This window comes from Taudactylus pleione, unplaced genomic scaffold, assembly GCF_031769625.1.
Source record: "Taudactylus pleione unplaced genomic scaffold, aTauple2 ptg000343l, whole genome shotgun sequence".
NCBI lineage: Eukaryota > Metazoa > Chordata > Amphibia > Anura > Myobatrachidae > Taudactylus > Taudactylus pleione.
This window is the reverse complement of record NW_028284744.1, coordinates 747796-759829: the sequence shown is the minus strand read 5'-3', so window position 1 is coordinate 759829 and position 12034 is coordinate 747796. Positions and strand designations below refer to the sequence as shown.

At 44.6% G+C, this 12034-nt stretch overlaps 1 protein-coding gene across 2 annotated transcripts in view; it reads left to right on the top strand.

Annotated features, from left to right (window-relative positions):
- SURF1 (SURF1 cytochrome c oxidase assembly factor) overlaps window positions 1-12034 on the top strand; it is a 143807-nt gene that overhangs the window by 120133 nt on the left and 11640 nt on the right. The window contains exon 8 of one of the 2 annotated variants that reach the window (XM_088443996.1): window positions 6249-6674. The exons of the other annotated variant lie outside the window; for it this stretch is intronic. Coding sequence (XP_088300122.1) covers window positions 6249-6268 — 20 coding nt within the window. The 3' untranslated portion in view covers window positions 6269-6674. Of the gene's footprint in view, window positions 1-6248; window positions 6675-12034 lie in introns of those variants that run through there. 2 annotated transcript variants of the gene reach the window in all.

Genomic DNA, 12034 nt, shown 5'->3' with positions numbered 1-12034 from the left:
ACTTGTGATACCTCCTCCAGGGTAATTGGGTCTGTTAAAGTGTTAGTCAATTTTTTTGGAACCTGAGGGTAAAGGAGGACTGATCAGTGTACAGAACCAGAAAGGGAAATTGGTGCTTCCGCAAGGTCAGGTGTAACTGGGGTGTAATATAAAGATTCCTAATGCTTTTCAATTATTTCAGAAGTTTGACTATTAGAGGTAAATTTACTAAAGTGAGTTGTTAGAAGTGGAGATGTTGCCCATAGCAACCAATAAGATTCTAGCTATTATCTTCTAAAAGGTGCTAGATAAATGCATTGGACGATCTGGGAGAGGAGCCAACTCTGTTTCACTCCACTACCAGGTTCTTACATTCATCCTCTATTCCTAGTATGGATGGTATAGTAGTACAAACAAATTTTGCCAGTGCAGGACCATTGATTGATTTGGGTAGTCCTACAAGTCTGATATTGTTCGTAATTTGTTCCTACAGGATCTGTTTTCAATATCATTACCTTATTCCATAGCTGATGATAACTGATAACTCTCCTTTTCTAGGCGCTTAATAGAACATTGCATGTCAGCCATATCATGGTAAATAACACCTATTCTATGCTCAGTGTCTGTGAGTTCATGTCAGACACAGCTTGGGATAGCAATGACCCCATAGTGGACTTAATAGCGTCCACTATAACCCCATAGGTGACCGGGGAGTTCACAGAGCATGGTACCTGAGTGTTGTCAGATTCCTCCTGCACCGGGGGAGATTGTCCTCGAGTTTGAGTCCAGTGTTAATACTGGATGCAACTGGCGCTTCTCCTAATGGTAACGGTTTTGTGAGGATGGCCGCAATCAAAAACCTTTCCATCGGCAGCTGGGACATGAATAGAAATAGTTGTCCCTTGTCTAGAGGCTGTGCAAGAGCTTAGAGAAGGGTGAAATCCCTGGGGTGAGAGTGGAGCTGAGCTAGGGAAGCCCTCACTCCACGCAGCCGAAGCCAGAAGACCGGTCAACAATGATATTTAAATAATGTTTCTGGTCAGATGTTGCTTCAGGCGCATCAAAGGCCAAAGACAGTCCCAGGACAACTTGCACCATATTATGCCGTTGCTTCCACCAGCCTGAAGAGTTGTGACAATGAAAGAAGGATCCATGGTTTCGTTCTGTCTCCATATCTTTACCCTACAATCTGCATGGTGTACTTGAAAATGGGATTTGTCAGAGCTCATAAGACGTTTCCAATCATTTACTGTCCAATTCCTGTGTTCCTGAGCAAACTTAAAGTACTTTTCCCTTTTTGCAGCAGATGGCAATGGCGTATGTACAGGGTATGCAGTCGGGAAGCCGGCGGACCTAATCCCGACAGCCGGCTTCCCGACTGCTTAATCCCAGTGAGGCTTAAATGACAGGCGTCTAAATCTAGACGGCTGTCATTTTACCGACGCCGGGAGTCCGGCGCCCGGCATCCCGATCGAAGGGACGCCGAGCGCGGATAGCCGCGGGGGGTGGGAGGGTTAGATTTAGGGTTCTCCGGGGGGACATAGGGTTAGGCACCCCCCGGGAGGTTAGGGTTAGGCTAGGGGGAGGGTTAGGGTTAGGCACCCCCGGGGGGGACTTAGGGTTAGGCTAGGGTTAGGCTAGGGGAGGGTTAGGCACTTAGAGGGGGCATTAGGGTTAGGCATTGGGGGGAAGGGTTAGACACCCCTAAGGGAGAGTTAGGGTGTAGAATAGGTTAGGGGACGATCGGGATTTCCTCCTCTGCCGGGATGCCGCTGTCGGAATTTGAACCGCCGGACATGGGTCCAGCGGTAAATCATACCGATTCCACGTACAGGCCTTCTGCTTCTATAGTCCATACAATGTATTTTGCAGTTTACATGTGAATTGGTCCCTGATTACGATTATCTGTAATTTGATGCACTGTTGCCCATCTGACGCCCACTCTCCGTTCTACTCCCAGCATCCTGAGCCATGTATGACCACAGGCCTTGTGCACAGACCCAGTGTTTGCCTTGTGGTCCACTCCGTACACGTTATCAACTGCTGCCCTCGAATAATTCTCCGGTGCAGCTGGGTTACTAATGCTCTCACCACTGCTGTCACCAATCATTCCATCAGATCACGGTTACCCCTTATTTCCGGAGTGATACACTTAGTTAGTCTCTGGATATCTTCACCTTTCCAATCTTATACAGATTCAGACATCCTACATCTGCATTATCTGGGGAATAGCTACTATGTATAAAATCGCCTGGTATTCATAGGAATTTGGCCACTCTGTGTATAAGGAGAAACCCTTTTTTGCAGTGTTGGGTTGTGTGTTATTATGGTAGTATGTTGTGTGTATGCTTTCCTGTTATTTACTTGTGTCATGGTCAAGGTTCCAGGTAATACCCCTTTTACACCGACTGAAATATCCCGGGTTGATGCATGTGAATGCGCATAATCCCGGGAATTTCGTCGGTGTGAACGGATCAACCCGGGTCCAGTGGCCACTGCAAGCAGCGCCTGGCCGGGGATTTTGGTGTGAAAGGGGTATAAGAGTTCTGGGTAATAACTGTTGTAAGTGGTTTATCTAGTTCAGTTTGTTGAATGGATATGAAGAAGTTTGCATTGTGCACATTGTGTTGTGTGTGGTTCAATTTAAGTGTTTTGTTGGTGCTTTCTCTTTGTCTCTAATGTGTCATGGATTGACTCTTGAGTAGTTTTAATCTTTTTTTGGGTAATGGGCACTGGTATCGGCCTCTTAAACTGCCTTAGGGTTTGGCGTGGTGGAGATAGTGACTTGCTATCCTTTTATGTCTGGACTTAGTGTCTGATAACAACATCTAGTTACGGGTGAGGACCTCCCCAGGAGTGACTAATGTTATGGGTCAGGTTTGGTGGAAGTGTGAATCTACAGTAGGTCAGTTTTGGATTTACTTGATGGAGGAGGTCTCTGTTCTCTTCCTCTGGTTTTTTTCTCTGAACCTGGTTGGCTTGGGGTCCCTTTTGGTGCTGCACATCAAACCTAATGATATCGCATGCGGCCCCATTCATGTTAATGAAGGACGGAATGAGTGATCGTTCCATTGTACATCACATCGTTCTGATGTTTATGCACAGTATGATATGTCGGCCCGACGGACATATCATCCCGGTACACATTAGCCAATCAGCACTTCACCATTGTCTAGTGCCCTTGGCTGACCAGGTTGGTTTTACACAGTGACAGGAGGACCCCATCCTGTATCTTCCTGCTATATTGTAAGCCCCCCGGCTGGTTCAGCCCATTACTGGAAATACGGGGGGACCCACGCTGGTGTTTCCCACGATTTTCCAGTACCAGACTAGGCTCAGAGGTCTGGGGCTAGTTATGCTTTTGGGGGATGGCCCCACGTACATTTCTTTTAATAAAAAAATATTAATCCTTAATTCCTTTTAACACCAAAGCCTGCACAGATCATACTGATCTGTGCAGTGCTTAGGTCACACGCTATTCACAGGCCGGTCTATTTATTTTGTGCATTCTGTTGCGATGTTGGTGTGATGTTGCTCGATTTGACAAACATAATTTTTAGTAACTTTGTGATTTGTATATGAGCCCATGTAAATAATATGATTTTTGGTCCAATGGTGTATTGTGCTTAATTAGTTTGTTAAGTTGTGTCTCACCTGCGAGTTGCATTCAAATTGGCCTTTGGTAAATATCTGAATTGCAAAATCGCACAAAAACAGCAAATCGACCAAAAACAAACCTTAGTAAATGTAACCAAAGAGTACAAAGCAGAAATCATTTACTAAACTCCAGGGATTCATCAGCCTCTTTATGGGAACATCCTGGTACCCCTTGTTCAAACTGTAGCTCAGCACATAGCATAGCTGATAGGTGAGAAGCCGAAATCTAGGAATTGCCATTTTACTCTATCCCCCTGGTGCAGAAACAAGATTTTCTTTTCTTCCCATTCTGAACTTTAAGTCCTTGAGAACTCAGCTCAGAGTGGACAGATATAGTCCCTGAGGTCTTTAGTAAGTTTTGATTCTAAATTGATGCTTTCTTGACAATGCCATAACCTGCAGGCTATTTCATTTGGCTCTAAGTCCTTGTTGGTGCTTAAGGTGCATACACACTTAGCCATTTTTTTAACAATTTTCCCGATGCCTACGAATCGCAACGACAAATCATTAAAATCGTTGAGTGTGTACTCACTATGTTGTGCGGTGCGCACTCCCGTGGGGTCGTCAGCCACATCGTCAGGTCGGCCAACCTGACAATGCAGCTGACAACTGCTGGAGCAGGATGTGTACGACATATCGGGCATTTGGGCACCAGACAGGCCGCCCTATGTGTCTTCTCGTCTACAGGGGGATCGCCGGTCGCATCGCTGGGTACACATGGCGTTTAGTGCTCTAGAATGGTTGGCTGTCCTCCAACCTATCCATTTCTAGCTGGATTACGTCTACCAGGCTTTCAGCGTGGCTCATACTCCAGACTGCCGGGTACTTCCTGGACATCTCTGCATTTAGGCCCTGACTGACCAGCTGTGTAGCCTATTAGGCTCATACTCCAGACTACCGGTACTTCCTGGACATCTCTGCATTTAGGCCCTGACTGACCAGCTGTGTAGCCTATTAGGCTCATACTCCAGACTGCCAGGTACCTCCTGGACATCTCTGCATTTAGGCCCTGACTGATCAGCTGTCTATCCTATTAGGCTCATACTCCAGACTACCGGTACTTCCTGGACATCTCTGCATTTAGGCCCTTACTGACCAGCTGTGTAGCCTATTAGGCTCATACTCCAGACTGCTGGGTACCTCCTGGACATCTCTGCATTTAGGCCCTGACTGACCAGCTGTGTAGCCTATTAGGCTCATACTCCAGACTGCCGGGTACCTCCTGGCCATCTCTGCATTTAGGCCCTGACCGACCAGCTGTGTAGCCTATTAGGCTCATACTCCAGACTGCCGGGTACCTCCTGGACATCTCTGCATTTAGGCCCTGACTGACCAGCTGTGTAGCCTATTAGGCTCATACTCCAGACTGCCGGGTACCTCCTGGACATCTCTGCATTTAGGCCCTGACCGACCAGCTGTGTAGCCTATTAGGCTCATACTCCAGACTGCCGGGTACCTCCTGGCCATCTCTGCATTTAGGCCCTGACCGACCAGCTGTGTAGCCTATTAGGCTCATACTCCAGACTGCCGGGTACCTCCTGGCCATCTCTGCATTTAGGCCCTGACCGACCAGCTGTGTAGCCTATTAGGCTCATACTCCAGACTGCCGGGTACCTCCTGGCCATCTCTGCATTTAGGCCCTGACCGACCAGCTGTGTAGCCTATTAGGCTCATACTCCAGACTGCCGGGTACCTCCTGGACATAGGCCCTGACTGATCAGCTGTGTAGCCTATTAGGCTCATACTCCAGACTGCCGGGTACCTCCTGGACATCTCTGCATTTAGGCCCTGACCGACCAGCTGTGTAGCCTATTCGGCTCATACTCCAGACTGCCGGGTACCTCCTGGACATAGGCCCTGACTGATCAGCTGTGTAGCCTATTAATATATTGTCAAACCCGGATAATCAGCTGAGACAGAATCTGTTTACAAACCTTCATACCATAACAACCACAGTATACTAGGAAAATAACTAACAATACACCAGAATACTGTGAGTGTTTTACATAGAAATTGGGAATCCCTGTATATAGACAAGTATGGCTGTGGCAATTGAAATATAACCCAGACATTGATATGCACAATTGAATTTGTCTGAGTTAACAATGGTCAGAGGTTTTGCTTACCAGACACAATGGCAACGACAATCAGCTGGGGGTTCCCACCCTGCTTGAAAGTGAACCTAGCTGTCTGTAACACCTCACATTATAGATTTAAAAACATCTTAGTAAGGGATAGAAAATATATATATATATATATAATCCATCATAAATAGAATTTCATGCATAAACACCGCACATTACGCACAGTTGCGCTGCTAACATGACGCACATTAGCGAATGCATAATATCCTGCATGCGAACGCTGTTTATTAGTTGCATGCGTGTACATCTGCCCCAAATCAGATAAACCTAACTAGCGTCTTTTCCCAAACCCCTAATACTTACATAATGCACACTCACATCAAAGATTCCATAGCTTTAAAGTATAAGAGCCAAGTTGTATACATTTATTACAAATGCTGTGAAATAAAGACTATTTTGGTATCTAAGGTTTAATATTTGATAAGTAAGACGTGTTTGGTATTGTACTGATCTGCATTTCCTCAACAGCTTTCCGGTACCATCAGTGAGAAGATCGCAACATGCATTCGCAACTTCTGGACCGTAGAGACTTAAAGCACCAGAATGTGCATTGTAAAACCAACAGCCAAGATTTGCATGAGGCGGGGAAACGGAGGCAACAAGCTGTTAGAGACTGTTCTGTGTCCATTTGAATCAACCTGTTAAATGCTCTGTAACAAACGCACCACAATGGGGAACCAATGGGATCAGCAACAAACCTCTCTATTGTGCTGTCTGTTTCTGTAAGAGCATAAATGTGTGTGTTGTGACCCCAGTCTGGAGTCTTCTTGCTGATTGACGGAGGTTTCTTGCTGATGCCGGTATCTGGTCCGGAGCGCGTGCGTATGTATAACTGTATCTTGGGTCTGTATAATTCTTTGCGCTAAATTGTACTTAGATCACACCGTGTAACTATCTGTACTTTACTTGAATAATACTTTGTGCTTTGGAAACACATGTTCAAGGTCTAAAGTCTTTATTTCACTGTATGACTGCGTACGCAAACAGCGTCAATTTTAGAGGTTTATAAGCAGGGTTTAGAAGGTATAGGTAGGTGCGTATAGAGGTTGAAATCCTGAATCCTTAGATGGGGGCTCATAATGTGAGGTCACTTACCTGTTCAGACGATAAAATACGGTTATCGATATCTCACCAAAGGGTGGATAGTGGCCACACACAGTTTTCCCTGCAACCACTCTATGCTGAGAGATCGCTATCCGTTATCGTGTGAGTCAAGGTACGCTGACTAGAATCCAGGGGCAAGAAAGGAAAAAGTTTGTTTTCCTTTGTTGATAGTATATTACGCTAAAAAGGGTACCGTAGTATTGCGCATGTGGCTGAGTCGCCAAGGGTAAGGGTCATACGGTTGTGTGGTAGTCGCATTATTGTGTATGCGACTAGTCGTACAATAGCATATACGTACTTCCGGTAGTGCTGCCACGTGTTTAAACAAAGCCGTTGAGTTTACATTATCAATTGTTGCCAATAACTGGGTTAACGTGTATTTTTCTGCGCAGGAAAAAAGTGTGTAACTGTGAGTACTTGTTTAGGGTGTAACACGGGACCTAAATGTTAAGGGTATCGTAGGACCCTTAAGTGCTAGGCGCAGGAGTTGACCTAGTGACTCGGTAGCAGCTTACCGTTTACTTTACACAAAGCAGGTGTATGGGTTGTTATTTTTGTTAGGGTTCGGCTCCCAGCGTGATTATGGCGTTCAGTAATCAATGTGTGTGATCTGTTAGGCTTATTTGAACACTATAATTGAACCGCATAATTTTGGTTAGATTATGATTGTGAGCTGGTGAGAGGGTGGATGAAATCAACTGGAAAATAAAGGGTACTTTGCTGCCCCCTAGCAGTTGAAACGTAGTCAAAAAGGGATTTTCTGCGTGGGAGCAGCTTTTCTCCCATAGGTGAGTGGAGACATCTAGACGTCCTCCATAGGGTTCGTGGATACACCCTTTTTCAAAGGTGTCCGCAGGTAAGTGAAAGTATCTTGATTGTCTTTCACCAGTTTAAATTTTTATTGAAAAACGTAGTTGTCCCAAGATGGGAGCCACGCAAACAATAGAGATGTTAGACAATGATGTGCTGCTAATGGAGGCGCCGCTTGGTTCGGGCCGTCGTATTATGCATACTAAATACGGTACTTATGCAATAAGGCATTGTGACGTATGGATTAAAATGACGATGAAGAGTGTTAGACCGTTTCCCAGAATTGGTAGTTTTGATAAAGATGTATTAGATAATGTCCGGGATCACATCAGTCTGATGCACTCTCGAGAGAAAAGAAGTAAAATATTATGAATGTTTAAAGTTGTGGCAGCATGAAGGGGATGCGTGGCTTAAAAATGTGCAAACGACACAAACTAGCGTTGCAAGAAAATACACCCGCGGTGCTAAATTGCAATGCGTGCGAGCCGCAAAATGGCGCACACGTGCGACAAGGTAGCGTTGCGGACGGTATTGCCAGTAGTTCACACGCACCACCGCCACCTTATGTGGATGGGGGTGCAGGTACAGTTATTGAAAAAACTCATAAAAATGTAACAAGCAATTTGTACCCTCTCTTAAGTAACCATAAAGAGAATGTTTATGATGTGGATGATGAGCTTATTGTAATGTCTGCCATTTCCCATGCTGTGCAGATGATAGATGCTGCACCACGATAAGCTCAAGTGGTGCCACCATCTCCATCAGTAACAGCACGGGAAGTGTTAAACTCCTCTGCACCCGTAGAGGAAGTTGTTAATACCATACGTTGCAGCAACAGACTAAACCCCCAGCCAGGTAATAAGGTCAAAGGTAGCACTGCGGCCGGTCTGCATCCCATCCGGACAATAACTGTTCCGAATGGGAATGCGGATGCGAACGGAGTTGTACCTACAAGGGAAGTGGTAATGCATTGTCCTTGGACAAGAGCAGAGCTAAATTCCATCATAAATGATTTCTCCGATCCCAAAAAGGAGCTAGCCAAATGTCAAAGATTTTTGAGAAATTTGGGTAGTTCTCACGAGCCAACTAACAAAGATTGGCGTGTGGTGTTAAGGGCTGTCTACCACGCAATATCGACGTGACAAAATTTTATCACAGATTGTGTATTGGATGGTGACGTTCCCTTAACAGATGAAGTGAACCAAGGTAACATTTCCCGTATTATAACTCAATTGGGTGTATATTTTCCAGTAGTAGTTAACTGGAACAAAATTTTCACTATAAAACAAAAAGAGAGTGAGACTGCAGAAGACTATTGCGACCGGGCTCTGCAGGCTATCACCCAGTACACTGTGTTAGAAGATATTAAAGATAGCACTCACCACAGGGGATTGATTGTCACTGTACTCATGGATGACCTTAAAGAAGACCTAAAGACCCGGGTACAGACCTCACAGCCTGGCTGGAGGGGAGTCACAATAGATACCCTCATAGAATCCACCATAGAACATGACAAAAACATCTCAAAGAAGAGAGAGATCCAGAGCGAGAAACTAATGGCTGTCAGTATTCAAGCTCTAGAAGGAATGACGGTAACATCACAGCCAGCAGACACACCTGCACCTGAACAGTAACACGTCCTCACCAATCCCACACCACTGCACACACAGCCCTACCCCACTTATCACACAGCCACAAGTCCCATACTACCCACAAACTCCATACCCCCCACAATATCCTTTCCCTCAATATCCTTACCCATACCCACCACCTTTCCCTCTTGCTCAACTCCCACAACAATCCTTTCATCCACCCCGCTCACAAAAATGTTTTAACTGCAACCAAGTGGAGTACTGCAAAGTGAAGAATGTAGGACTCCCAAACCAGACAGTACCTGTATACCCTCATAAGGGAGATACACAGAATACAGGAAACCTCCAACAGCCACCAGCTCCAATTGTGGCCGTTAATGCTTTATTGGAGAGTGGGAGCCAACACTAGGAGTCGGGTCATACTTGTGGTCTGCAGATAGACAGGTTGACGGGAAGTACTAGGGGAAAACTGGTAATGTTAATTGATGTAACTGATACCCAATCTCTGTTCTGCTTTCTTCCCTGTGCCCTAACACCCTGACTGTCAGTATTTTTCTTTTCCCACCTAGGGGGAGGTGTATACTACACATGAACACAAGTGTCCCATGGGTTCATAGACAACCCCAGTATCTTCTCACAGGCCTTATATGACTGTTTACAATCTTTTCAACCTGCCGATGGATCTGTTCTAATGTAAAATGTGGACGATTTATTGTTTTATTTAGGTCATGTTTAAATTATATTAAACTGTTGTGCTTTATCTCTCACACACAGGACACAAGGTCGCTAAGGACAAACGGCAGCCATGCCAGACTAAGGTCAAATACTCGGAATACTGTCCAACCCAGGGGCCCAGGCAATATTTAGAGCAGTAGATATTGATAACAGATTTTAAATTGCAGGAATTTGTGTACAATACAGTATCCCTAGAATAATTGAATATAGGAGGGATACTCATTTCACAAGTAATATCTTTTATAACCTGTGTAAGGTGATGGGTATTAATATCAAGATCATCCCAGACCATCTGTCTACTTGTCCCCCTTTGAGATACTGTTTAACAGGCAGCCTCATGTGAAAATATGATAATGAGGTTACTGTGCAGGGTCTCACGAAGATGAGTAAGAACAACTGAAATTGAAAATGTTATTAACTAACATGACTGAAGCAAACCCTCATGATGTTAAACCTGGAGAATCCGTTATGATCCAATAATTTCTTATGTTCAGGTTGCCTGACTGGTCGGTGGAAAGGTCCGTATCTGACGTTGACAAAGTACCACATCCTCAAAGGGTGGTCGGGGAAGATACGTGGGTCCATTCCACTCACTATAGGAAGGTTAACCAACCGGTGGAGATACAAGGCGGAGACGAGGCCGATAACATGGACCTGTCGATCGCGAGCTTGTGCCGGGAGGATTAAAAAGGTGACAGTGAGAAACCTTAGCTAAAAGAAAACTGTAGATCAGTGTCGCAGCAAGGGATTGGTCTGCTGTGTTCATTTTTGTATTCTTCCAGAGTTTCCGTCATCTTGTTTTTGTCTGGGCATTTCCGGTTCCTGTGACGGAGGACAGATAGAGGAGATGGGAGCTGATGCTGCTGTTAATGGAGTGGAACCGAGAGGAGGAGTGTTATACCAAATCAGGGGAGTGTCTGACCAATTCTAGTACAGTAAATTGTTGTGAGATATGGATACCAATAATAAGGAAGAACTGTATTACAATCCTGAGTTATAATGTGATGTATGACAATGTAATCTGAATTTGTGTGGTTGTGCATAAATATATCGTTTAGTTTATTTTAAGTCATCTTAGGTAACGCAGTCCCAATCTCCTTTCCAAACTTCCTTTATAGGCTAGATGAGTTCCCACATCCTGGCAATGATCCCGTGAGGATCCGCAGATGGCGTATAAGGGTTGTTTTACCCTTCTTGGAGACGCATTATCTAAATGGTTCAAATGACCAAACTGTGTCATACCATAGTAACATTAAACGGTATATTCTCATGCATGGCTAAACAGATTCAAAATAGTTTGTGATAGCGTCTGATTGGCTATCAAAGGGTGGAACTGTCAAAGCTGGTTAATCAGCTGAGACAGAATCTGTTTACAATCGGAATCTGTGCGTCGCCATCTCACGAATGGCGACAAGACTCCATCTTAGAAATAGATCACACAACGCCATTTTGTCAAAACCACAGAATAACAATCTTCCCCAGACACATACCGACAGTGTTTAACATACATAAAAAATGACTTCTTAGCATTAGAACACTTTTTAGTAATCCTTCCAGAAATCATGCCCTGATGTACACAAAGCCCATTCTGGGGACAACCTTCATACCATAACAAACACAGTATACTAGGAAAATAACTAACAATACACCAGAATACTGTGAGTGTTTTACATAGAAATTGGGAATCCCTGTATATAGACAAGTATGGCTGTGGCAATTGAAATATAACCCAGACATTGATATGCACAATTGAATTTGTCTGAGTTAACAATGGTCAGAGGTTTTGCTTACCAGACACAGTGGCAACGACAATCAGCTGGGGGTCCCCACCCTGCTTGAAAGTGAACCTAGCTGTCTGTAACACCTCACATTATAGATTTAAAAACATCTTAGTAAGGGATAGAAAATATATATATATATATATATAATCCATCATAAATAGAATCTCATGCATAAACACCGCACATTACGCACAGTTGCGCTGCTAACATGACGCACATTAGCGAATGCACA